Here is a 27,625-nt window from a genome sequence, read left to right on the forward strand (position 1 = left end):
GTATGTACCTAAGCTGCTTATTACATAACATTGTCACCAAAATGATTAACCTTTTATCTTTTCAGTGGTGTCACCTTATTCTTTCAGCATTGGTGATACTTCAGATATGGAGCCTTACTTACATGGAGGCATAGCTGTCCAAGTAAAGACACCCAAAATATTTTGCTTTGTAAGTGTTCTCTTGGTGCAGCATGTTTTTCTTCTAAATAGAAGTGTGTTTTTTTTTAAAAAGTGGAATGAGAATTGAGCGGTTGCAGATAAAGGTATATGTAGAAGGTATAAATAGGATGAAAGTACAGGTAACTTTTTGGCTAATGTGGTACCCCCCCCCATACGGTCAGAAAAGTAGTAATTTCATTATTCAGTTGCAGAGAAGCCTGAAAACTTCAACTTAAATTTGTTGTTCATCAGTCCAGTATATCTGAATGTTTGATAAGCCTCCTTCTTAACCCTAGCACAAGGGAATGTTGTAAGAATACCTCTTGGCTGGGATGTTGGAGAATATGTAGTGCTTTCAGTGAATATGTGAATATGTATAGCATTTCCCCTGTTAACTCTGCATGTGGTCACTTGTGTGTGGCAAGCTCAAATTACTACCCCACGTCTCTAGAAGTGAAAGGTTAGTGTCCTCTCCCCACTACATTGCCTTTCCACTCCCTCTTTCCCCCGGACGTACACACACTTTTTTCCTTTAAATTGTTTTTTTAGTCTGGGTTCTACACCAGATTCTTTTCATATGATCTTAACTGCTCAACTGTTCTCTGATGTTATTGTTTCTGCTCCTATCAAGTGTGAAGTGGTAGCTAGATGGTGCAATGGAACAGTGCACTGGCTTATCACCCCTGGAGACCTGAGATCAAATTTTGGACTTTCCATTCCTTTAAATTGTTTGTTCCCAGATGATTCCAAGAGCTTCTAATGGACAACCAGAAATAGCATTTCATGTGGTGGGAGGTCCATCCTGTAAGCCACCACTCAATGATACACAAGTGCATTTATCTAGTTTCCTTGTGCACTTACAAAACCATCACAGAACTGGCCGCTGGTGTAGAATCACCAGTAACTGACAGGCAGAAGTATTGCTGGAATAGGTATAGCCAACTGGATATCTATCATAGCTGCAGATGTCATTTGTAGAAACTCTTTGAGCAAAAGTAGAAATACATTAACTTCTGTAGCATTAGTGAAATGAAGAGTAATAGAGATGAGAACACCGAAAAGAAGGTATGTGTAGATTTCAGTGCTTCATGTGTGGAGTTAGAGATCAGTTACCATTGTTGTCCCATTCATTGCCCCATAATAGAACAGGATATGTAAGTAAATAGATGTAATACATTCTGTTCAGGAGATCTTGTTTTCTTCTAGGAACGGCTGGAGAAGCAGTTAAAAAACCCAACTTACCTTCTTGCAGATTTTAGCAAACCTGAGGTAATTAGCATGTGGATTTTTTTAAGACTAAATATCCCATAATTTTGCAATATGAAGTTTCATATCTGTCTACTTTTGTATTGGTTGAATGTGAGTGTATTGGAAAGTATGGAGTGGGAAGGCGAAAAGGGTCTCAGTGTGAAATGGTAACGTAAAATGTATGTTTTGTAAACATTTATTGTTGTAAAAGCTCTTGACCCAGAAGTCCTGTTTGGGATTTTGTGGGAAAATGTAAGAGCCAAATTCAACAACTTGTTAAGAATTCTCATTTTTCATATAAATATCTAACTGCAAGGTATACTATTCTGTGATTGGCTAGGGCTACTAACCATTGATTTCTGCTGCTTGAAATCTGAGAGCTCCCAATATATTAAATGTTAAAAACTGCCTCACTAATATTTGAATCTAGTGCTGTTGTCTTCCCACCACTGATTTAGTAACATACTATGGACCCCCAACTCACACAACTTTAATCCCATTTAAACGTTGAATCAAAACGTTTGCGCTGGTGATTCCATCCCACACTTCATTTTTTTCCCTCTTTTCTTCTGGGGCTTTCCTTTCCTGACAACTAGTGTTTGGCTGTTGTATTGGAGAATGTAACTATCATTTGCTTTATTAGGTACTGGAAAGCCTTGCATTCAAACTCTTTTTGTTAGAGCTGAAGTGTTAACTTTGACCTTCAGCTGTGCTCCAGCAAGAAGATAGCTAACAAAACTTACAGAACACTGTGGAAAAATGTTTGCCATCTAGAAAAAGGACCAAAAAGGTGGAGGGGGGAGGAGGAAAGTTTAATCTTAATTCTAAAAAAGTATTTAGCAGCATCCTCTGGGGGTTTGTGTACACAGTGCACACCAGAGAGGTGTAAATTCTAGAGTGCTTTAAAGTGTTGTGCTTTAACTGTTTTGGGTGAACCCTGCTGATGTGCTTTGAAAGGTTCCTAGTGCGTGTTAACATAGTACTCTTTCAAATGGGACTATATCAATGTGCACTAGGTACATTTCAGCAGGATCTAGCTAGGGCAGTTAGAGTGCAACACTTTAGAGCATTGTACAACTTATATCCCTCTGGTGTGCATTGCTGCACTGTGTAGATGGGCCCTGAGTTAGCCATGGATTAGTTCTGTGTAAATCAGACATTTCCTCTTCCTTAACAGGCACCGTTGCAAAGTCACACTGCCATGCTTGCATTGAACCAGTTCCAGGAAAACTTTGGTCGCATGCCGAACATTGGGTAATGTCATTTGAATACTGTGTTTATCTTCTGATGATTAATTTGTTTCATTTCCAGTATCAGACTATTGCAGGGGAATGTGATGGATTGTGTTACTGGTGAGGTACCTGGAGTTTTTCATCTCTAGATCATGAGTTCAAATCAAGGCCAGTTTAGTAATGATAGAAAGTAACAATCTATGGATATGCCACTGAACAGTTATCTTTGAGTTTGGTCTTAGTCCATGACCCACTCAGAAACCACTCCGCTATCTGGCATCTCACTGTCAGTTTCACCAGGAGAGGCCAGATATCTAACTACTTTTTCTTCAGTAGCCATCCCTGTATGTCATGGTGGTTTCCCATTGATGGAGCAGTGTGCAGAAGCTTGCAGTGCCACTGCACTATGTGATCCCCTAGCTCTTGTATGGATAAAGAGGGAATTTTAGTCTCACCTTTTACCACCAATAAATTCATATAATTAAGTCCCTGTACACATACAAACATAAGTAGTCTTTAGGAGAGGGGTGGGCAAATTGCGGACCGCATTTTAATCCACCCCTTGAGCTCCTGCCAGGGAGCAGGGTCAGGGGCTTTCCCTGCTTTGGTGCTCCAGTGGGGATCGGCGCTGGGGGCTTGTCCCACTCCGTGCATGCTGTGACTCTGTGCGGCTCCCAGAAGCAGTGGCATGTCTCCCCTCCGGCTCCTACTGTAGGGGCAGCCAGGGGGCTTCGCATGCTGCCCCTACCCCAAGTGCCGTCTCTGCAGCTCCCATTGGCTGGAAACTGCGGCCCATGGGAGGTGCAGGGGCGGTCCCTGCGGACGGGGCAGTGTGTAGAGCTGCCTGGCTGGCACTGCATCTCCACGTAGGAGCCAGAGGGGGGACGTACTGCTGCTTCCACGAGCTGCAGGGGCAGATGGGGCAGTGTGCAGAGCTTCCTGGTCACGCCTCTGCGTAGGAGCTGGAGAGAGGACATGCCACTACTTCTGAGAGCTGCGGAGGCAGCACCTGCGGACGGGAGAGCATGCAGAGCTGCCTGGCTGCACCTCCACGTTAGGAGCCGGAGAGGGGGACATGCCGCTGCTTCCGCAAGCTGCTTGAGATAAAGGCCACTCAGAGCCTGCACCCCTGACCACCTCCTATGCCCTGTGACAAAGTTCCTCCTCTACCTTGGTGGGTCCTGCGCTTATTGGCAGATTTGCTCACCCTAGTGATCTTCCCCACAGTCTGGATCAGCTCCTCCTGTGTCTGATCAGGAATTGGGAGGTTTGGGGGGAACCCGGGCCCACTCTCTACTCCGGGTTCCAGCCCAGGGCCCTGTGGATCGCAGCTGTCTATAGTGCTTCCTGTAACAGCTGCATGACAGCTACAACTCCCTGGGCTACTTCCCCATGGCCTCCTCCAAACACCTTCATCCTCCCCACAGGACCTTTCTCCTGGTGTCTGATAACGCTTGTACTCCTTAGTCCTCTAGCAGGACACCCTCTCACTCTCAGCTCCTTGTGCCTCTTGCTCCCAGCTCCTCACATGCACTTCCTCTCCTCTGGCTCCTCCCTGCCTGACTGGAGTGAGCTCCTTTTTAAACCCAGGTGCCATGATTAGCCTGCCTTGATTGGCTGCAAGTGATCTAATCAGCCTGTCTGCCTTAATTGGTTCTAGCAGGTTCCTGATTACTCTAGTGCAGCCCCTGCTCTGGTCACTCAAGGAACAGAAAACTACTCAGCCAGTGACCAGTATATTTGCCCTCAGCCAGACTCCTATACCCCACTGGCCTGGGTCTGTCACAGCCTGTCATAACATATTTCCCAGATTTGGACCTTAGCGTCCAAAATATGGGTGTTAGCATGAAAACCTCTGAGCTTAGTTACCAGCTTGGACCTGGTAAAGCTGCCACCACCCAAAAAATTAGAGTGTTTTGGGGCACTCTGGTCCCCCCAAAAACATTCCCTGGGGACCCCAAAGACCCAAATTCCTTGAGTCTTACAGCAAAGGGGAGTAAACCATTTCCCTTCCTCCCTCCAGGTGTTCCCTCCCTGGGTTCTTGGAGAGATATACAGAAGCAAGCTCTGTGAATCTAAACAGAGGGACTCCACCCTCCCCGTTTCCAGTCCTGGAAACACAAGTACTTCCCTCTTCACCCAGAGGGTATGCAAAGTCAGGCTTAGTAAATCTAACACAAAGAGATTTTCCCCCTGACTTCTTCCTCCCACCAATTCCCTGGTGAGTTGCAGACTTAATTCCCTGGAATTCCCACTAAAGAAAAACTCCAACAGGTCTTAAAAAGAAAGCTTTATATAAAAAGAAAGAGAAGGACATAAAATGGTCTCTCTTTATTAAGGTGACAAATACAGGGTCATTTGCTTAAAAGAAAAAAATGAATAAACAGCCTTATCCAAAATGAATACAATTTAACACATTCCAGCAACTACACACATGTAAATACAAAAGAAAACAATATAAATCTATGGTCTTCCTATCTTTGTACTTACAACTTGGAAACAGAAGATTAGAAAGCTGGAGATAGAAAAATCACTCTCATAGCCGAGAGGGTCAGACACAAGACAAAGAACTCACACACAAACTTCCCTCCACCCAGATTTGAAAAAGTCTTGTTTCCTGATTGGTCCTATGGTCAGGTGTTTCAGGTTACTGGTGTTACCCCCTTACCGGTAAAAGAACATTAACCCTTAGCTATCTGTTTATGACACAGCCCAACCCCCCTGCCCCAGCAATAATCCCCCTCATGCCCTCTGAATCCGTCGGTCTGAGCCTGGAGCACCTTCCTGCACTCCAAACCACTCCCCCTCCCCCCGCATCCCAACCCCCAGCTTCAGCCCGGAGCCCCCTCCTATACTTTAAAGCCCTCTGCTCTGGCCTGATGCCCCCCCTACACTCCAAACCCCTCATCCCTGGCCCCACCCCAGAGCCCACTCCTCCATCCGGAGTCCTCACCCCCTCCTGCATCCCGATCCCCTACCCCAGCTTGGACCCCCTCCTACACCCTGAACTCATTTCTGGTCCGACCCCAGAGCCCTCACCCCCTCCTTCCCCCCGAACCCCCAATTCGTGAGCATTCATGGCTTGCCATACAATTTCCATACCCAGATGTGGCCGTCAGGCCAAAAGGTTTGCCCAACCCTGCTTTAGGAGTCCAACTTCAGGTGGTGTTCTAAGCTTATATTGTCAGAGCTAAAATACCAACATTAAAACCTTTTGTGTAGACATATCCAGTAAAGACACCTATTTTTGAACTAAATATTACAGTTTTAAAACAGATTTTAAGATGTATTTTCAGCACTTTTACAGTCAAAAACTAGACATATTTCTTGAGTTTGCTTTCTGGCTTTTTGCATAGGGAATTGTTCTTCTATGTTTGTATTCATGGATAAAAATCTTTACTATTAAGCTTTCTTGCTGTTTTTGTCCTGGGATTTAGATGCCTTCAAGATGCTGAGGAGATGTTGAAAATAGCAGTATCCGTAAGTGAAACACTGGAAAGCAAAGTGAGTAGCTCTTAGCTAAGTTGCAATTACTCTACAGTGTTATGTAGGTGGTTATAGTATGAATGTGATTAATATTCTTAAGAGCTTTTGTTATAGATAATTTTAAATACATGTATACCTGCCTTGCTTTAGTTTCTGGCCCTTGACCCAGCTTTTGTTGGTATTCTTTTGATGGATTTTAAACCTACAACTCCTGCTGCAGGAAAAGAGAACTATGCATCCTTTCCTCAGGGTGGGTTTGGCCTCATACAGGCTGGACATTCCCTGGAGTCTAATATGAAAACCAGGCTCCATTGCCCCTGGATCTTGAGTCTTGTGCAGTTCTGGGCTATGTAGGATGCTCTCTAGAAACCTCTTTCCTTCCATCCTGTCCGCCGTTTGCTTTTGCCTGCATGTTTGTACCATCGCCTGTTTGAGGGTAGTGGTTTAGGAAGCGTAGCGAGAGGGAGCTAGTGCTGATTAAAACATGGTTAAATCTAATATGGGTTTACTTTTGGAAGTCTGGGTGGCTATTAGATGAACTGGTCTCACAGTGGCTGTTCCCCTTGGCCCTGGAATCCCCACGTTGTCATGCCTAGGAGTGGCAGGCCTTCTCCCAGGATTGTAGGGCATACTTCCTTAATTTGTAGGGCTTCAGACACTTCAGTGTCTCTTCCCCCATAGGAAAGCCACATCTGTTGGCTCCATTGTCAGAAAAGCTGGATGATGAGAAAAGCCAGATGTTGAATGGGTATGGAGACTTGAAATACTGTCACTTCTAGAAGTGCTGGTACCTTTAGGTCAGGGTTGACTCTGCCGTTCCTGTTTTCTGGATAAAAAGTACACGTCGTTGCCTGATTGATAGCACTATCTCACAAGCACAGAATATTTTTCATTTCTGGGAGAAATTCATAAAATCCTCTGTATTGTGGATTATCTTTCAGCCTCAGGTGAATGCAGACATAGTGAGATGGCTCTCTAGGACTGCTCAGGGATTTCTAGCTCCCCTTGCTGCGGCAATAGGTGGTGTTGCTAGCCAAGAAGTCTTGAAAGCAGTAACGGGAAAGTTTTCTCCTTTGCAGCAGTGGGTAAGCTTTTTCTCTCTCTTTTTTTTTTTTTGATGTTTAGCTTTATTAATACATGGCAGAGGGTTTGGAGGTTGTTTCCACATGCTAAAATTGAAGGCAAGCATAGACACTTACTGTTGTCTTTGTTGGTGTGAAGGTATGATGTATGCTAACTTGAACTATGGTAGATAAGAATGGTGCTGCCACGGATGCTGGGACTGTCCTCTAGAATGCAGTTCAGTTATGAACAGTCCGAGACTCATAGGGAACTACTTTCAAAAGGACTGGATAAGTGATGTAACTGTCATAGATCAAAAGAGACATCTGAATGCTATGAATGTACCAGCTTTTTCTCTGGCATAAATGTTTATTTTCAAGTTCATTATAAACTTATAGTAGCTAGGAAAAATAACTCCCAAGTTAATGATGCTATTTAATCGTATATTGACAGTAGAGGTTTAGCCTTTGTCTTCCATATTTAATTTTCCTAATTTTCATGGCTACATATTGTACACAGAAAGTGTGCATTCCTAATTGTCTCCTTCTAAATCAAATACATTTACACATTAATCTGAAGTATTTTCATGTGATCAAATTATTTCTTCCCCCTTAGCTGTATATTGATGCATTGGATATTGCTATATCTCTAGACAAGACCAGTTGTGAAGAATTCCTCCCAAGGTAAAGCTGAAATATTCTAAATGTAATAGTGTTTTATGTACTGAATCACTTGTGGGCATGCAATCCAATTTTTGAGATTTTAACGTAGTAATACTTCAGTACATACTTTGCGCATTTTTTAAAATCAGTTAGAGGAAATGTTCCCTAGGTGGGCATATCTTATTTTTAAAATCACAGAAGCATAGAACTGGAAGGGACCTCGAGAGGTCATCTAGTTCAGTCCCCTGCACTCATGGCAGGACTAAGTAATGAGTCTTGAGACTGTATGAGTTGTGGGGAAGTTTTCACCTCATTTTCTTAGCTAATATTGAAGCACAATATATGCCATTTATCATGTGTAGGTTAGTATCACTCTTGCCGTACTGTTTTCCCTCTTTATCTGAATGTGTCTGCACAGGGGAGATAAATATGATGCCTTGAGAGTTTGCATTGGAGAGTCTCTGTGCCAAAAGCTGCACAAGCTGAATGTTTTCCTGGTAAGTTTGGCTTATGATATGAAGTAACGTGTTATGTGAACTATTGTATATTATGGTGCAAGTAATTATAATTGTCCTCAAATTAGCCAGAGCTGCAGTGGTTACATGAATAACTGGCCAGATAACCATTCAAAAGTAAAAGTAGATTCTCAGTAAGATACATTAATATCTAAGAGATCCATTGTAAATTACTGAATTGTGTAAATGATGCCTTGGAGCTGTGTACAATGAGACACTGCTCATGTGGACTTCCTTGAAGACCAGAGTCTTAATGAGTAAAAGAATAAAAATATACAAAGAATGCATTGCAAAATTATAACTTTTAGAATGACAGTTTGGTTCCTGCTGTGGTGCTTCATAATGTCCTGAATATAAAGGAACTGTGGCTGTATGTGGAAAACAAGTCTTATTAATACAAGGTGTTTTAAATCTTTGGAGAAAATCTTGTAGCAAGAAGTGAAGAGTGATTTGGAGAAATCTATTTGTAATTGTCCAGAAAGGTCATTTAACCAGCCTAACTTGGTAAACTTTAATAGTAGTATTTATAAGATGTCCACTGCTTTGGTTTCTGGGCTCCTTTTCATAAAACAGCCCAGAACATAATCTTTCCTGCTTTGCAGTCCATCATAGCAGCCAACCTAATTTTCCTCAGAGAATCCATGGAAGTAGCTAGAAGCTAGTATAAAAAATATCAGGCAAGTTAGTGAAAAGCCTGATAGAACAATGTCTTGGATCTCACTCAGAGAGTGGCTAGGTTAGGGTTTAGTTGTATATTTGGCAGTGAGTTGGTGGCTTGCCAAAAAGAACATTCTCCCCCTAGTTCTTGATGGTTTCACCCTTCATTTAAATGGTTGGAGCATTCCTTCTGCGTGAAATTGTTGTGGCAGGTCATATGGTGTCTCTGATAACTGAGGCCTAGATCATTGAGGACTTTTATAGCTAAACATCTGAATTTTGAATTTCACTTCAATATTTACTGTAATTTATATACTTTTTCAGCTAATCTTATATTATGAAGTCCCCTCCTATTTTTTTAAGCGATAGAAATAAAATGATGGCGTTGACCACTATAATTGTTTTTTCTTTAGGTTGGGTGTGGAGCAATAGGCTGTGAAATGTTAAAAAATTTTGCACTTCTTGGTGTTGGTAGTGGCCGAGACAAAGGCATGGTAAGTTTTATGCACACATTGGCTTGTCATTATGTATCTAAACAATAACATAAGACAGGGTTTATTGTAAATATGGCATGCTTTGGATGTATTGGAAACTATGCGGGGAAAACGATGATGGTATGCAGAGATGTGTGCTTGTCTCATTTTTTTCCCTCTTTTAAAGAGGATTGTTTCTAATGAAAACCAGTTTAAATACCTTCTTACAGATACATATTTAAAATAAAAATTGTATCCCATTGTAGTCTTATTAAGGAGTTAGTCTTGTTTTGGATTGAGTTCTTGGGTAGGAGGAAGAGAGTTGCGTGTAAATTGGGATGTTCATGTGTGATTTGGAAGTAGAACTCATGAGCAGCACTCTTGGGAAATAATTTGTTTTAAAATCTAAGATATTAAAATAGATTGTTGTAACAGTCTTAATGCTCATGTTACCATCTGTCAATCTTATTTTGACACTGGAAACTAGATTTTATAAAAAGAGCAGTGCTGAACAGCACACTTAATTTCTAATTTCAGTGGTTCTCTTTTTCCTTCTTGCTGTAGGTCACAATTACAGATCCAGACTTGATAGAGAAATCCAACTTGAACAGGCAGTTTCTTTTTCGACCCCATCATATACAGGTAGACTTTCTTTTTGCATCATTACCCACTGTGAGACTTTAGCTTAAGCATATAAATATTTGTGTGCAAAGAAAGGAGTCTGAGAAACTGGGGGGCGGGGTTGGAGAGGAATGGACTTTAACAATACTAAATCCAATATTTAGACTTATTCATACATCTAAAATTGTTATTTATGTTAACACCAGTTTAATGGACTCAAAGGGCCTAATTCTCCACTCGTATACACCAGTGTCACTCTATTGACATCAGTGAAGTTATTCTTCCTTTACATAGCTGTGAGTGAAGAATCAGAACAAAGACCTTTTGCAGGTCACTGAGAGTGATGAGAATTATGAACAGAATTAATGATAGTCTGCTTTAAACACTTTCGCCATGACTTTCTGAAATATTTGTATGGAGACCCTGGAGTTCTGATGCTAGATGTTTTAATTTGCAGTTCATAATGGTCAAATCAACTTGCTTGCCTGTGTGCATCCTTGCATATAAATATACGCTGTCTTAACTATTCCCCCCAGTTAATGCTGTCAGTTAGGTGGATAATGTGACCTTTGAGGTCAGCCGCCTGTAGATGACATTTCAATAATTCAGTTTTAAAATCACAGTGCTATTGGTTATTGTTTGAGGTCTACTTCGGGTAAGCACTGGTCACATTTTCCTGCCTATATGCAACTGAAATACACTTTTAGCCACAGATGCTACCTAGGGGCAATCAGGGATTCAAAAGCACCACAAGCAGAAAGTCTACTGTAGTAATAGTGGCAGACACCATCTCTACCCTATTCTGTAGATCAGGAGTGGGCAAACTTTTTGACCCAAGGGCCACATCTGGGTATAGAAATTAAATGGCGGGCCACGAATGCTCACGAAATTGGGGGTTCGGGTGTGGGAGGGGATGAGGGCTCTGGCTAGGGTGTGCTGGGGATGAGGGGTTGGGAGTACAGGGTGCTCTGGGCTAGGACTGAGAGGTTCAGAGGGCGGGAAGGGGATCAGGGCTGCTCTGGGGCAGGGGGTCAGGGGTGCAGGTTCCAGGCGGCGCTTACCTCAAGCAGCTCTCAGTAGCAGTGGCATGTCCCGCCTCCAGCTCCTATGCGAATGCACGGCCAGGCAGCTCTGCTCACTGCCCCGTCCACAGGCGCCACCCCTGCAGCTCCCATTGGCCGCAGTTCCTGGCCAATGGGAGCTGCAGGGGCGGTACTTGGGACAGGGGCAGGGTGTAGAACCCCATGGCTGCCCCTACATGCAGGAGCTGGAGTGGGGACATGCCGCTGCTTCCAGGAACCACGCAGAGTGGGGCAAGCCCCCGACTTCGCTCCCTGGCTGGAGCTCGAGGGCCGGATTAAAATATCTGGAGGGCTGGATGCGGCCTCTGGGCCATAGTTTGCCCACCCCTGCTGTAGATGCTTTCTCTCCAACTTCCCCGAACCACCAGTATTGCATCTTGTCTGGATTGGGTTTGGCCAGGCCCTCAGAGCAGATCTTTCACAGCCTGTTTTGGATGAATAGGATGATTAAAGGTGATGAGCTCATCTCTTGAGTAACCATAACTTGGTTTCCTGTCTAACTTTTTATTTCCTCATTTTCAGCGGTGCGGTTCAGATTTATACATTTTATACATTGAATGGTTGTTTAATCTGCAATCCTGGAGGAACTTTCGTGACCTAAATCTAGCCACCTTGACTCTTGGTTTTAGAATGAATAAAGATAAAATAAACACATTTTTCTTTTGATTAGAAACCTAAAAGCTATACTGCAGCAGCAGCAACCTTGAACATCAATCCTCAGTTAAAGATAGAACCGTATCTTAATAAAGTGTGTCCAGCCACAGAGAACATTTACAATGATGAATTCTACACCAAGCAAGACATCATCGTTACAGCGCTAGACAATGTGGAGGCAAGACGATATATAGACAGGTACGTGTGTTGAGATGGGCATCAGATCTGCTCCTCTGGTTTTTTTCCCCCTAATCTTTTTTCCTCCAATTCTAGTGTTTTTTTTTAAATGTGACTTGACAGTAGTATCCTCAATCTTGTCTTTCAGACCTTGAGAGGAATGTAGGCCACAAACTGGATTGCCTTTTAAAAAAAAAAAAAGTGCGTGTGTGTGCGTAAAATTCATCTTAGCTGATATAAACAGTGGTGACAGCATGTGTTAGGGATGGTCTCAGAATGTTTTCTCTGGCATGAAATAGCAGCCAAAAACTGTAAGGGAAGAGGTGGTGGAGAATACCTCTGAGATGCTGAGAATTGCATCTTTGGCCATCCATTAGTGTAGCTGCACTAATGGAAACTATTAGTGTAGACAAGCAAGGCCTCAGTAAACTGATCTGTTGTTTGTGGCTTCCCCTAGTTTTAAGCAGAAATAAGCTACTTCAGTGCAAATCAGTTCATAATGGCATTGCCTTTATGATGGCATAAGTGATTGAAATCCTCAGTAAGACAAGGCCCAAGACAAGTTCAGGAGCTAATCTGTCAGTCTTTAAAAAAAAAAAAAAAGTCTTTCCTATATCCGTAAAATCTATTTGGGCTACTGGATACCTGTGACATCGCTGGATAATGCATGACCTGGGCGTTCCTGAAAATGGAGGGAAGGGAGGTCCATTTCTAGTTGCACACTGAATGCCTCTCCTGGCCTGGATAATGGAAACATTGAGCACAGATATTAGAAACTGATGTAAATTTTCAATGTCCTTTGCAGTTCATCTTGAAAAATGCGATTGATTCTGGTCTGAGAAGTGATTACTTTTAAATGCTGCATCATGAGGTTTCCCCTTTGTTGTGGCTCAGTGACTTCCATGTTGAACTTGCTATGTGTTATTAGCGAGATTATGTAACTCACTGTTCAGCAAAGTATTTAGTGTTGGGACAATAAATACAATATAAAAACTTAAAATACAAAGAGTTTGAGGGTTGCAACTTTAAAGGGAAGTGTAATTTGGGAGAGAATTTCCCTTTATGGGGAAAAAACATGAAGGTGCTTTTGAAGAGTGTAGAGAGACATGAGTTCTATCATGAATGGTCCACACAGGATAAATGAGACCTGCCAACTCCAGGACACTATGAAGGAAAACTCAACCAGTAGATGATCTGCAAGCACAGAATCCCAGCCAGAGAATGCTCAAAGGAGAGGTCTGGAATGTAGTCAGGGCAAACACTGTCAAGGGCTAAAACATCAGGTTTGACAGCAAACCTAGTTTTTGAGTTATAATGAAACAATCCTTCACTTATGAAACATTCAGAAGCAAAAAAAAGAGTATCCATGAAGATTTTTTTTTGAGGACATTTGGCTTGATTTCAGTTACTCCAGAGAGGTCAATGAGATCCTGAATGATTTTTTCCCCTGATATCTTTTATGTTGTATTTCCACTTTAGTCGTTGTGTAGCAAACCTGCGTCCTCTCTTAGACTCTGGAACAATGGGAACTAAAGGACACACAGAATCTATTGTGCCTCATCTGACAGAGTCCTATAACAGCCATGTAAGTGTTCTTTTTGTAACAGTAGCTTACCATGTGTGGCTGATCCTACAAGTGCCTTTTTTCTTATACTTTTTCTACCTCTTGTGTATTTTAAGTGCAAGTGACCCATTTGAGTGATCTCCTGTTGTTGGAAAGTCAGACTTTAAACTGTGGCAAAAATTATTTTTCTAAAGATGTTCGCAGAGGAGAACCAAAACTAAAATGTTTTAAGGGTTTTGTTTCCTCTATTTAAGCAGCAGTTACAGTGGGATCAGAAATTAAAAGTAATTCTGAAATAACCTTAAAGTGTTGGCACCTGTTCTTATTTGAAAATGGGGAAGTGATGCCCTTACGTAAATGCAGTATCATGGTTCAGTTTTGCTTTTGGAGCTCCTACCCTCTTGCCTTTTAAGTTTTGTTTTTCAGTTGCAGTGAAAACCGTTCTACTTATAATATCCCTCTTGCCTGTAAAGACACGTCTAATGCCACTGTGGCAATTTAGCCTTGTTCTGGCAGTCTGTTTTTATAAACAACCTCCAACAGCCTTTATGTTTAATGTCAGTTGACATTCAACCTACAGATAATACAGACATTCACAGTGTACCGATAGTAATATACTTTAACATGTCTCTCAGCATACACTGCTCTTTTTTTTTTTTTTTTAATTTAGCGAGATCCACCAGAAGAAGAAATACCTTTTTGCACTTTAAAATCTTTCCCAGCTGCCATTGAGCACACAATACAGTGGGCAAGGGATAAGGTAGGTGTACTGCCTGGCAAAGTACACACATTCTTTCTGTATTTAGAAGTGTGTGTGGGGGGATCAACTTGAAGAATAGGGACCTGCACAACACCATAGTTCTGTTTTTGTTTTTTTAGTTTGAAAGTGCGTTTTCTCACAAGCCTTCATTGTTTAACAAATTTTGGCAGACCTACCCATCCGCAGAAGAGGTCTTGCAGGTAGGAATAAAAGTTATGATTAAAAGAAGGGGCTTAAAGTAATGGCTGTTGTTTTAAGATCAAGATTCAAGTTCAGTTCTGTTTTCATTCCTAATACAGAATCTGTGATGTGATGATAATCATTAAGGCTGTAGGTTTGTAACCGAAGTCACGGATTCCATGACTTTCCGTGACTTCTGCAGCAGCCGATGCGCCATGGCATGTGTACCCCTGCCCCTCCCCGCAGCAGGAGAGTTTGAGTGTGTGGGGGGATATGGGGTTGGGGCACAGGATGAGGTGAAGCGGGCTGTGGGCAGCGCTTACCTGGGGGGCTCTCCAGAAGCAGCAACATTCCCCTTGCTCAGCTGCTAGACAGAGGCGTGGCCACGCAGCTCTGTGTATTTCCTCCACCTAGAGCCCTGGCTTCGCAGCTCCTGCTGACTGGGAACCACAGCCAATGGGAGTTGCAGGGGTGGTGCGGACAGGTGGAAGCAGTGCGCAGAGCTGCCTGGCCACGCCTCTGCCTAGGAGCTGAGCACGGGGGATGTTGCTGCTGCTTCTTTTGCACCCAGTGTGATCAATGATTATTAAGGCTATGTTTTAGTCACAAGTATTTTCAGTAAAAGTCGTGGACAGGTCACGGGCCATGAATTTGTTTTTTGTTTACTGCCTGTGATCTGTCCATGACTTTTACAAAAAAAAAAAATACCTGTGACTAAAACGTAGTCTTAATAATCGTTGATCAGATTGGGTGCAAAATAAGATTAGTTATAAATATCCACAATAGCCTTATCAGGAACACCTCTACCACTTCCTGAATTGCCACTGTCTGAGTTAGTATCCCAAAGCTGAGTCAGTTGTGTGTAGAAAGCTTCTCTAGCTGATATGTACCTGTACACATGGGTAGGAGCAATAAGTTGTTATACTGTCCTTTGATATTAAGAAAATATTGGGCATCTTCCTGAGAACTGGTGCAACAACTAATCTGAAGAAACTAGAAAGAAACTTATTTGCTTCTAAGTAAATAATTTCATTTTTCTGCATGGTAAATTAATATGCAACTTCCAGTAAGAGGATTTGCACACTCATTCTCTATACTGAGCATTGATTACCCCATGGTAACCAGGACTGAGGCCAATAGAAACAAAATGGAATAAACCTCTAACAAGCAGGTAACTTCAGAACTGCTATGTTAGGCAATAGAGTTTGGAGAAATTGCAAAGCAGAAGCTGCAAAAAGGGTGGCATGAAGTGAAATAGTGAAGCCTAGAATAAAGAATATTTCATAAATTAGACTTCCACTTTCCCTTTTCTTAGTAAGGTAACAAAGTTTAATTTACTCTTTCATTTTATTAAATGGTTGTAACAGAGCTTGTCGAGTCTAATACTGTTTTCCTATTCCCCCTTTCTGTTCAGAGAATAAAGTCAGGAGAGAGTTTAGAAGGCTGTTTTCAAGCTATCAAATCACTCAGTAGAAGACCCCGAAATTGGTCTCAGTGTGTGGAACTTGCAAGAATAAAATTTGAAAAGTATTTTAAACATAAGGTTTGTATATAAAACCTGTTAATGTTGAGAAATGGCTTTTGATTAATTGAGGCTTATAAAAGAATTTTTTATTTATCTCATGGATAAAATACCAAAATTATTTGCAAAAAGTTTTTCAGATCTGTTTCCTGTCTCTTTCGTCCAGAATTATCAGGCAGCGAATCTTTGCCACAAATGCTACAATTAAAAAACTGCAAAACCCAGCGCATCTCTTCAGAAGGTTTCACATTGGGTGTAGTCTTCCATAGATTATTAGATGTTTTTAACTTAATTTTATAAATCCTCACGTTATTGTAGTGTATTAGACTTAAACTTCGGGTGGGACTTGCTGTATTTTTTGGCAGTGTATGCACTGATAAATATCGTAGTCCTGCTGCCCCACAAGGTTGCCCTTCTATTAAAATATGGCTTATGCTTTCAGTGAATTGACTTTGAAGAGCTCGTGTAAGCTCGAAAGCTTATCTCTCACCAACAGAAATGGGTGAGAGAAATGGGCCCCTGTCTCTCTCTTGTTGCAGTAGACTCTTAATATGGTGCAGTAGACTCTTAATATGGTGCTAAGATTGCTGTCACCTTACTTCTTGTATTGGTGTACTTACTCAGTTTTCTCATATACAGCAAACAGGATGATTAAAACATGCCGATTGTGTTGATGTAGGTTTGAAAGTGTGATAAGTAATGTGCTTAAATTATGTGTACACAAATGAGTGACTGTGTTGCAGAAAAAGTACTAATTGCATGCACAGTTCCTTGGTTGCTAGTGTGTACTTCACATGTTACACAACATTTTTGGATGAAGACTGGAGAGTTCCCTATTCAGTTGGCACCTGTATCTTCTGATAGGCACGAATACTTTCATTACTTCAACCCTATGGTTCTGTACGATTGGGAAGGAGCTCCCTACATCAGGGGTGGGCAAACCATGGCCCGCGGGCCAGCTCCGGCCCCGCAGGGCTTTGGATCCGGCCCATAGGATTGCCACCCCCTCTCAGAAGTGGCCAGCACCACATCCCTGCGGCCCATAGGGGAGGGAGGGCAGAGCAGAGGACTCCGCACACTGGCCTTGCCTGTTGGTACCTCTCGAAGCTCCCATTGGCCGTGGTTCCTCGTTCCTAGCCAATGGGAGCTTCAGGGGAGGTACCCATAGGCAATGGCAACACGCAGAGCCCTATACACCCCTTCCTCCAGGGGCCACAAGGACATGGTGCCTGTTGTTTCCCGGGGCAGCGCAGGTCCTGGGCCAGGTTGGGCATGCAGGCTGAGAGCCTGCGCTATTCTCGGTGCGCACCGCTGCCACCCTGGAGCCTCTCCAGGTAAGTGGTGCTGGGCCGGAGCCTGCACCCCAACCCCCTGCCCTGAGCCCCTTGCTGTACCTTGTACCTGTACCCCAATCCCCTTCCCTGAGCCCCCTCATACACCCACACCCCTCCTCTGCCCCAACCCCTTCCTGCACACCGCACCCCCTCCCACACTCTGCACTCCCTCCTCCACCCCAACCTCCTGCCCTGGCCCTACATGCAGTTTCCACACACCCAGATGTGGCCCTCGGGCCAAAAAGTTTGCCCACCCCTGCCCTACATGTACCTAAAATTTCTTTTATTTTCATAACGGATTAGAAAACTTTCCCTCTATCAGAGGGAAATATGACAAAGCTGGATCAAGACTTTACAACACCACAATGACATTTGTTCTGTTTCATTCATATTTTGAATTGCTGATTTGTGTATGATGGAGTATTAATAGTACTCGACGTTTCTTTTCTAGGCTCTTCAACTACTTCATTCTTTTCCCCTTGATACCCGGTTAAAAGATGGAAGTAAGTATAAATAGCCACTTATACCTCCCTTTGATGTGACTTCATATAGTAAATCATTGCTTTACTATGTTATTAACTACTTAGAATTTCACTTTAAATTCTTCCAACTACCAGGTTTGTTTTGGCAGTCACCAAAGAGGCCACCTTCTCCAATAAAGTTTGAATTCAGTGATCCTTTGTAAGTATTGTACCTCTATTGATATTTTGTATATACATGGAGGAAGGGAGGGATATTATGTAATAGGCTTGTGCAGCAGAAAAATTGTCGTCTGTAGAACTTGAGGTTTTGAACTGAGCTAAGACCCACACAAACTGAAGTGAGGTCTGCATTGGATACACTGCTGCCTGCAACTTCCCCGTAATAGCAACCTCAATGTAACCAAGGCTAGACTTCAGTGTTGCAGATAACTAAACTCAACGTTTTCATGCAAAAGAAGCATGTCAAAGTCTTGAGGTTTTTCAAATGAAATATCGACTTCTCCTTTGAGAAACTGCTCCTCACTCTTGGGGAAACACTCACCTAGTTTGTGAACTCAGCCTCTTAAAAAGTGGGATCAAATGGGAATATATGGCAGTGCATTGGATGTAGTTATTATAAGACTGAATTCTTTTGAGCGTGTGAAAAGTATGCGGTTCCTGTAACAAGCATTTCATTGAATTCTGTGGTGTGACGCTGACAAGAATAAGGGGAAGACTAAAAGTAAATCACACCGGCCTCTCTCGAAGTTGTGCAGTGTCAGGACTTGATTTCACTATGCTGCTGCAATCAATGCAGTGGGTGTCGATTTAGCGGGTCTACTGAAGACCCACTAAATCGATGGCAGAGCACTCTCTGGTTGACTCCGGTTCTTCAACTTCCTGAGAAGATTAAAGTAAGTCGACTGGAGAGTGTCTCCCATCGATGCAGTGTAGTTATTCACGTAGCTGAAGTAGTGTAACTTAGGTCAACTTACCCCGGTAGTGAAGACAAGTCCTCAGTGAGGATTTTAACATTTTGACAAGATAGTTTTTGATTGTGTTCAGCTGTCATTAGCCAAAATCCTTCTTTTCTCGTGTGTTCCATCTACTTTCTTAATGATCCTGTCATGTAAGGAAAATTATTCTTGGGCAGTAGTTCCCTGATGTGTAGAAGCATCCCATGATATGCTGCTGTTAGTACTTTGGTAACACATCCTCTTTCATTTTTAGATGATAAGTATTTAAGGGCAGGAACCTTACCTTGTGTTTTTTCAGAGCCTGACCCACTGGGGCCCCAATCCTCATTTGAACTACATGGTGCTGCTGAAACACAAATATTATTTTAAAATCTGAATTTAGATTTTGGTACAAAAACAACTGCCTTCTGTTTTTTTCAATAGACACTACAGTTTCATAGTGAGTGGTGCAAAACTCTTTGCAAGAGTATACTGTGTCCCTGTCACAGAAAAGGTAGGTAATAATTATAATTAGAGCAGAGGTTAGATGCACTTGATACTCGGTATGCATTGAGATGCTACTGTTTGTGTTCGGTCTTCAGTGATAAATTGTTGAGAAACAAAATACTTTTAGAATTACAACTGATCCCTCAAGTGTTTTAGTCTTTAGCATGATGGTCCGGTGCCACCATTGCTGCTCCTTATCCATATTAATCTTTAAGAAGCTGCTCTACTTTTTAATTGTCCAAACTTTTCTTTAATTCCGTCCTTAACAAGAAGAAAAACTAAACTAATACCTCAGCCGCGTTCAATCAGGATTTATTTCATTTGCCCTCCTGTTTCCTCCCTGCTATGACCTTACCTTGACAATATTTGTAAAGGCCTGTCTTGCTCCCCTTAACCTTTTTGGCCAGCATTAACTCATTTTTCTTCCCATGTCCTTTTTCCCTATAAGCCGTAAGTGTGTGTTTTCTTGCCTTGCCCCCATGATCTTTATTTACCGTTCAGATTTTCACCCTCAGTCTCTCATGTACCCACTTTGGCCACTTTTTGTTCTTTGCAATCTTCTTCAGCGGATGAACTACAGTCAAGATGCAACACAGTATGTTGTCTCAGGCTTTCCCACCCCTCTCAGTAGCGCTTAGATGAAGGAAGAACAGGAATTTTAAATAAAGGAAATGCTGGGTTATTTTTCACTGTTGTGCATTTGACTTGTTAATACACATCTCTAGCTGCAAGAATATATAAACATCATAGAGAAGTGGATGTAAACATAGTAGCGTTAACATATGTCTGTCGTAACTTGTATAAGTACCTAGTTGTGTGTAATACTGTGATTGCGTTTTATAATGTAGATAAATGCCACTTTTACAAACTTTAGACCTCATAGAACTGTTCAGTGTGAAATGCCTTTGTGTCCCCCAGACTGATAGTTTATGATGATTCTTCAATGTCAAGCCAGTTCGGGGTACCTGGCCCATAAAACTGTAATTCTGCTGTAAATGAACTATAAATTACAAATATTTTTTAACTTTGCTTTTTTTAAAAAGTGTAGTAGATATAATAAGGTTTTGTCTATTTCTTATAAAGTAAGCTGCAGTTATCTTTATTTAAAAAAAACAGGATTTGTCAGAAGAAACTATTTTGAAGATAATTTCGGGAGTAAATATACAAGAGTTCAGACCTTCAAATAAAGTAGGTTTAATATTTTAATAAGCTCTAAGTTAAGCAAACACCTTTCTTGTGATGTTGCTTTTGTCAGTTGGTAATTCTCCCCTCCCTGTTATATGGAGGAACTCCTGGTGAGAATATGGTTTGGGTAGCATAGGTTCTGCTTTGTTTCCCCATGTTTTATAGTCAAGATTTTGTATTTAAATATCCCAGCTAAATCAAGCCCAAATGAAGCTGACAATGATCTGGACTCTTCAAAATTATTTTTTGTTTTTAAAATTGAATCATATGAGTGCAGTCCATGACCTTAAGCCTCCAGGCTTTTTTTATATCTGCACATCGAAGTTTTTTAGTTAACTTTTAATTTCTGTGACAGTAAATGCTCTGGGTTACGTTATTTTAATACTAGGCAAGAGAATGGGATTATTTGTCTCCACGTAAAGCTAATGTTTTAGAACTTTATTAACCAAAAAGATTTCAGTAGGTCGGATCAGGCTGCAACCGCTTAAAATACATGGCAGCAAACTGTCTCTTGTAATTTTCTTTGTGGAGAATGGAGGTTTGAATTGTTGAGACTATACATCCTGTTCATGTGTAGTGCTGTTAGGTTGTTGGTGATCTTGATAGTTTGGCAGAAATATACACGTCAGGGCTTCTCTAGCTTTGAAATCCAGCAGGGCACAGCTGCAGCTCTGCGTTGTAGCACTTCAGTGTAGACACTGCCTAAACCAATGGGAGGGGTTCTGTCCGCACAGGTAGTAACACCTCCCTGCCAGGCAGTAGCTAGGTCGACAGAAGAATTCTTCTGTTGACTTAGTGCTGCTTACATGGGGGTTAGGTTGGCTTAAGGATGCCATTCAGGGATGTGGACTTCTTCAGTTTTCCTAGACATTGAGAGAACATCAGCTTTTTGGTTAGATGTGGTGATAATGCAAGGCAAATGCCACATGTAATCAGTTTGGGCAAACCTGGCTCTTGGGCTAAGGGTAATACCATGCTGCATGTTCATGCTGCATCTATTCATAGGTTGTGCAGACAGATGAAACTGCAAGGAAACCAGACCACATTCCAGTAAGCAGTGAGGATGAGCGGAATGCTATTTTCCAGCTGGAAAAAGCCATATTATCCAATGAAGCTCTGAAAAGTGAGTAACTTCCTTTGTAAAATACTCCACTACTTGTTGAGTTGTAGCTGCTACCGTAGTGCCAACTGTGCACAGCTCAGGTCTCTGGAAAAATAGTTCAGTATCTCACCAGCTTTTCACTTTGGTGAGGGCTTGTAAAGCTTTCTTGTTGTGTATCACCTAAAGAACCAAAACTTTCTTTTAGAGATAACTATCCATAACTCAGTGGTCCCCAATGTGGTGCCCGTGGGTCCCCGCCGTGGCATCTATGTGCGCCCGCATACTGGCCGGCAGACAAGCATCCTCTGAAATGCCACCGAAAAGTGGCATCAACATGAGTCGCCGCCGAAATGCTGATTTTTGGCAGCATTTCGGTGATGCCTCTTGACGTTGCTGCTTCTCGGCAGCATTTCGGCGGATGCTTGTCTGCCGGCCATGGTCCTTGGTGGCTCATCATCAGGCGCCCACCACCCAGAAAAGGTTGGGGACCACTGCCATAACTTGTTGTTTAAAAATATAAAAAACACAGAATGGCTTTGAAGGGTTCCCTAAGAAATAAACATCTGAGTCCTTGTGGCTTTGCCATTCTGACTGTTGTATCTCTTGAAGTACAGGTTCTCAACCTGGGTGTCAGAGCATTGTGACCACCCTGCCCTTTCCCTATTGCTGTGTGTGTGGGGAGGGGACGAGGGGGTGTCCTGGCTAGATCTCAGTCAGATTGGAAGTGGTCCTGGTATGGAAAAAAGGTGAATTACTTTCTAAAAGGGAACTTGATTTGTAATTGCTCTCATAGTAAAAGGGTGCCTGGTCAGGTACTTCAGACACATGAACATTTTGATGCTTAAAAAATAATAATTAGATGTAACTATAGTCTCAGTGAAATGGTTACACACTGCTAACACTGACACAGAGGGGATCCGTACAGTTCAGGGTGGGGAGAAAAACACCACAAAACAGGCCAACACTGGTTCCTGACACTGCAAAGGAAAAAGTGCTTGGTGTCTCCGTTACTATTAAACAAAAAAACAACCAAAAGAAAAAAACACCCAAATGGACAAAACTCAGTCGTCAAATGTAGCAGCTGCTTCTCTTTGTAGCACAGATAACCCTGCACCAGGACCTAATACTCCCTAATCTTTATAAAGCACATAATTGAAACCGTATTAATAAAATAGACCCGGAACAGCAGTAATTTATTTTAGAATTCATTCATCTTATTGGTGAACGTTTGATTTTTGTTTTGTGAACAGATGACTTGCAAATGAGGATGCTCTCCTTTGAAAAAGATGACGACGCTAACGGGCATATAGACTTCATAACAGCAGCATCTAATCTGCGAGCCAAGATGTACAACATTGAACCAGCAGATCGGCTCAAAACAAAGCGCATCGCTGGAAAGATTATTCCTGCTATTGCAACGGCTACTGCTGCAGTGTCTGGCTTGGTGAGTGAGTTTACATATTGAGGAGTCTTTATTTTGCAAAACCACCTCTGATCTGTGAGAAGCAAAGGCCCTCTTTTCTGCCTGTTCTTCATTGTTTGAGTGCTGGTTAAAGCTACTACATCCCTGCTGCAAGACTTTTGGTAGAAGTGATCCTAATCTAGGTATAACTTGACAGTGGCCTCTTGCTTCTGTGATCCTGCAGCGTAGGCTTTGTGGCATTGTGGAAAGACTGGGAAGGGGGGGTATTAATTACCAGTATAATGTACTTGTCTTTAAACAAGTAGAAAACTTTTTGAAAGGCAAGAAGCAGTGTTTTCTGTGGTATAGAATGTGTGTGTGAAAACCACCATTTTGAATGTGATACAGTATTTGATAGCAGTATGAGAATTCATTAGCATAGTTTATAAACCAATTTCTATCATGCTTTTAATGCTAGTTTGGCAATTAGAAGGACACCTTAATGTGAAAACATTAAGGGTAACTACTGCATTTACAAAAGATTTGATTAACTAGTATTAAAATAGGATAAACCGGTATTAGTGTTAACACCAGTGTGCGTGTCATGTCGTAGCAAGAAGGTGTCAGCGACCAGACTTGAGGTAAAATATCAGTTTGCAATCCTTTATTTTCACTTACATTCCTCACTTTATATCTGAGAAATGGTGACTCCATTGTGATCAATACAGGCCATGTGCTGTCAAGGAGAGAAGCAGTTGCCACTGAGTTTAAGCTTGTGTAATGTGAGAATCTTTTCAATTACTTGAAAATAAATTCATGCCCCTTCCTTTTTGTCACTTTGGTTTGTGTGGTCTTAGCTCAGTTCAAAACCTCAAGTTCCACAGATGACAATTTTTCTGATAATTCACTTATGCAGTCCACCAGCACGGGATGAGTTCTGTATCTACACAAACGGAATAGAAGTGGAATAGCAAAGAAATTGTTTATAGTCCAGGAGAATAAAGGCCTGGACTGTGTCTTGCTGATCTGTGTATGGATCTCTACATTTCCACAGGAAAAGTAGGACACTGTCACTTCCACACAGAGGGGTAGGCATTCTCTGCAGCACCATCCCCTGCTCTGTGCACCCACTACTACCTAGTAATGCAGGTGGAAGACTCATATTCCCTCACTTCGGGTCCTTTGCACTGCTGTTGGACAGCCAGTGTTGGCATGGCACCAACAGGAGTGGTAATGCTGGGGGGGGGGGGAGGGGGGTTGTTTCAGCCTTCCAAGTATACAATCTCTTAACTTCTTGCACCAGAGGGAACCTTTCCAGAGGAGGGTGTGAGCCAGCCCATGTTCATGATTGCTGCATATCTGGGTTATGATAATAGAACTTCATTTGTAGCAAAATAAAAACAAATGTCCAGGTCTTAAAAAATCATTAATTTTGAATATAAAGCAATAAATTTCCCCCTTACCAACGAAGGGGAAAAACCTGAAGATGCTATTGGCATTTTTACAGCAAACATCAATCTTAAACTGGAAAATCAACAGTAATGTGAGTGCTCTCAAGGTTAACTATTTGTACCAGCTCCATTTTTGGCTGGGAATTTCCTCATTTTCCAGAAATGATGACAAAGTTTCAGTGATGGGACTAACTTTCACGTTATGCAGTGACTGAGGAAGTTGCAACTTCTGCAGGGATAGACTCCACTCCTTCCCCAGACCAGCCCTAGCCTGCTGCTCTCCATGTCAGAGGTGCTGCAAACTTTGCTGTGTTAGAGTTCAGAACTCTTTGCAGTACCAATAACCCAGCCACTCTTCCCCTCTCCCAAAAAACAGTCCAAGCTCTTAGTCCTTGGCAAAACCAGCAGAATAAAACATATTTGGAGTTACTAGGCCAAGATGTTGGGTTATTACTAACCAAAATATTTGAAATGTTTAAGATCTGAGATCACCACCTTATTTTTTCTGAACCTGTCTCTCCCAAGTTCCTTGTCTGGTTTGTCTCGGGCTTTCCAGAAAATTCTACCCTACTGTCAGAACACATGTGCCTGGATGTAGAATTAGAGCTATTAGGGAGGTGTTTGAGATTGGGCGCACTGGAAGGTTAGCTTTAACCTTAATTATGCCCTGCCATGCTGACACTGTCCCCTTTCTCTGACCGTGATTTCTGTTGTTCCTAGTAATGTTACTGGAAGGCCATACCAAATGTCTTCCACATACAAGTCTTAGCCTGCTGTATCAGCGTGCAGCTGGTTACACCAGATTTTATTTACCAGCTTTATCCCAAGATACCGTGTAATTTGTAGAGTATTAAGTAGCTCTGTCTTTGTGTTTACCCTAGGTTGCCCTGGAACTGATCAAAGTTGTGGGCGAACATCCATTTGAAGCATATAAGAGTTGTTTTTTAAATCTAGCCATTCCAATAATAGTGTTCACAGAAGCTGCTGAAGTAAGAAAAACAGAAATAAGGTAAGGAGTAAAACGATGGTGTGTTGTCTAAGAACTTACATTTGATAATTGAGAGGGGTGTAATGTTACATCAGGACTGGAGAGACACAGTTAGTATATATGGGGGTTGGAGGGAACACATATAGCCTGGCTACGTGTTGTCTTTTGGACTTCACGCAACAAGAATATGAAGAAACCACAGTTGGGTTCCAAGCAACCATGTTAATTTCGTACAGACATACCAGGCCTCACTACCTGCTACCGCTCTGGCGGGTTTCTAAACCACAGAACACAGTGAGCACGTGGAGGGGTAGTGCCCAATTCCTGTCACTACACTAAGCATTACTAATATTCTTAGATCTGATGAGGCTGTTCTCAAATGTACAGTGCCAGGGGTTGGAAAGCCAACAGAAACATTTTGACCTATACAAACTGGAGAGCAGATTTTCCAAAGTACTCAGCATTGTTCTCAGTGGGAGTTGCTGATTACTGAACTTACTGCCTTTGTAACTATTTCAGTTAGTAAATGTATTAGTCAAACATTGTTCAGTCTGCAGAGTCTTTGGTTGCAAATATACATATCTCTGCAGTATAAAAATACAAGTTTGCCAGTATCTTTCTTCACCGTATTTGTTCTACAGTCGTATTTAGAGGCTTAATCTGGGTTCAGGACTTCCTTGCGCTAGGTAATGTGTACATGCATTCTGAGCGAGGTCTCAAAGAACTTAGTCTAAATAGACAAGACAGACAAAGGGAGGGAGGGGAAATAGGGGCAGAGAGAGGAGGAAAGTTAAACAGTAGGTTAATGGCAGAGCTACTGATAATGACAATATCGGTTTCTGAAAAAAAGTCTTTGAATCCACAGTTCCAGAGTGCAGATCAAAGGAATGTTTAGCACTCTGTTCTTTTTCAAATAGAAATGGAATCTCGTTTACAATCTGGGACAGGTGGACTATTTATGGGAAAGAAGATTTCACTCTGCTGGACTTCATAAATGCTGTCAGAGTAAGACTTCACTTACCGTAAAGGTTTAGTAGAGGATGGGGGGAAGTGGCTTACTTTTTTTTCTGGCTTGTGTCAAGCTCCTATTAATGCCAAAATAATTTTTAGGAATAAGTGCATTTTGTGTGGCCCCTGATCAGAGCTGTAATTGAATATATACAAAGATTTAATCAAATCAATTTCAATAAACCATTGGTCAATTTTATATTCAATGCATGAAAAAATTTCTAATTTTTAGATTTTTAGAAGTGGTTCTATCATTTGGAACTAATTGTCTGTCTGTCTGGCACAATCTGCTAAAATGTTTGCATTCCTGAATTGTAGGAGAAATACGGAATAGAGCCTACAATGGTTGTACAGGGCGTCAAAATGCTGTATGTTCCTGTGATGCCTGGTCACATCAAAAGATTAAAGCTGACGTAAGTATTAATAGGGTAGTAAAAACGAACTGTGGATCCAGGAATGTGACCTGGTACGTTAATGATTCCTTTTACTTATTTAATGTGGCTGGCACCTAGATACCATGGTGATAGGCACAGCATAAATACATGAAAGCTCTTGATAGCTGGATTCCCTCAAGGGATTCCTGAGCGGCAGCTTGGAGTTCTGTCCACCCATTCATCGTGCACTAGGCTCTAACTCAAGCCACAACTGCGGATGCAACTGTAGGGATGGCAGTACTACAAGCATCTCTGCTGACAGCTTCCCTACATCCTTCCTCACTCTGAACACAGCTTGCCAGTCACTCGTGTGTGGAATACGCATAGGGACCAGCACTCAGCAAAGAAATGGAGGTTACTTAATGTAACTGGAGGTTCTTTGACAGGGGTGGTCCCTATCTGTATTCGACTACCTGCCCTTCTTCCCCTCTGCTTCGGATCCTGTTGGATTGTGCTAAGAGGAGGAACTGAAGGGGCATCGACCCGCACTGCCTCTTATACCTTTGGTCAGGAGCACAAGGGAAGCTACTGCGCATGTGTGTCAGTGGATTCTGCTCTGGGAAATCTCTGGACTTGGGCACATGGCGTGCATGCGTACCCATGTGCGGAGTACAGATAGGGTCCACATATCTTGAAGGACCTCCAGTTACAGTTAGTAGTGTTCATTTCCTGAGTGCTGGGGGCACAAAGCTGCAGTTTATAGCTGGCTACCAGCAGGCGTTTCCACAGTGAAAATGGAGTCC

At 42.2% G+C, this 27,625-nt stretch overlaps 1 protein-coding gene across 4 annotated transcripts in view; it reads left to right on the plus strand.

The window, feature by feature from the left end:
- The window catches only part of UBA6 (ubiquitin like modifier activating enzyme 6), a 48,290-nt gene that overhangs the window by 17,216 nt on the left and 3,449 nt on the right, over positions 1-27,625 (plus strand). For all 4 annotated transcript variants that reach the window (XM_030565366.1, XM_030565367.1, XM_030565370.1 and 1 more), the window contains exons 11-33: positions 66-169; positions 1,366-1,428; positions 2,585-2,661; positions 6,077-6,143; positions 7,067-7,210; positions 7,803-7,870; positions 8,268-8,346; positions 9,435-9,515; positions 10,059-10,136; positions 11,868-12,049; positions 13,508-13,613; positions 14,263-14,352; positions 14,472-14,552; positions 15,947-16,075; positions 17,840-17,891; positions 18,006-18,069; positions 19,250-19,319; positions 20,429-20,500; positions 21,503-21,620; positions 22,850-23,043; positions 25,334-25,461; positions 26,358-26,445; positions 26,767-26,861. In XM_030565366.1, coding sequence (XP_030421226.1) covers positions 66-169; positions 1,366-1,428; positions 2,585-2,661; positions 6,077-6,143; positions 7,067-7,210; positions 7,803-7,870; positions 8,268-8,346; positions 9,435-9,515; positions 10,059-10,136; positions 11,868-12,049; positions 13,508-13,613; positions 14,263-14,352; positions 14,472-14,552; positions 15,947-16,075; positions 17,840-17,891; positions 18,006-18,069; positions 19,250-19,319; positions 20,429-20,500; positions 21,503-21,620; positions 22,850-23,043; positions 25,334-25,461; positions 26,358-26,445; positions 26,767-26,861 — 2,230 coding nt within the window. The remainder of the gene's footprint in view (positions 1-65; positions 170-1,365; positions 1,429-2,584; positions 2,662-6,076; positions 6,144-7,066; positions 7,211-7,802; positions 7,871-8,267; positions 8,347-9,434; positions 9,516-10,058; positions 10,137-11,867; positions 12,050-13,507; positions 13,614-14,262; positions 14,353-14,471; positions 14,553-15,946; positions 16,076-17,839; positions 17,892-18,005; positions 18,070-19,249; positions 19,320-20,428; positions 20,501-21,502; positions 21,621-22,849; positions 23,044-25,333; positions 25,462-26,357; positions 26,446-26,766; positions 26,862-27,625) is intronic.

The sequence above is a fragment of the Gopherus evgoodei genome, chromosome 5, assembly GCF_007399415.2.
Source record: "Gopherus evgoodei ecotype Sinaloan lineage chromosome 5, rGopEvg1_v1.p, whole genome shotgun sequence".
NCBI lineage: Eukaryota > Metazoa > Chordata > Testudines > Testudinidae > Gopherus > Gopherus evgoodei.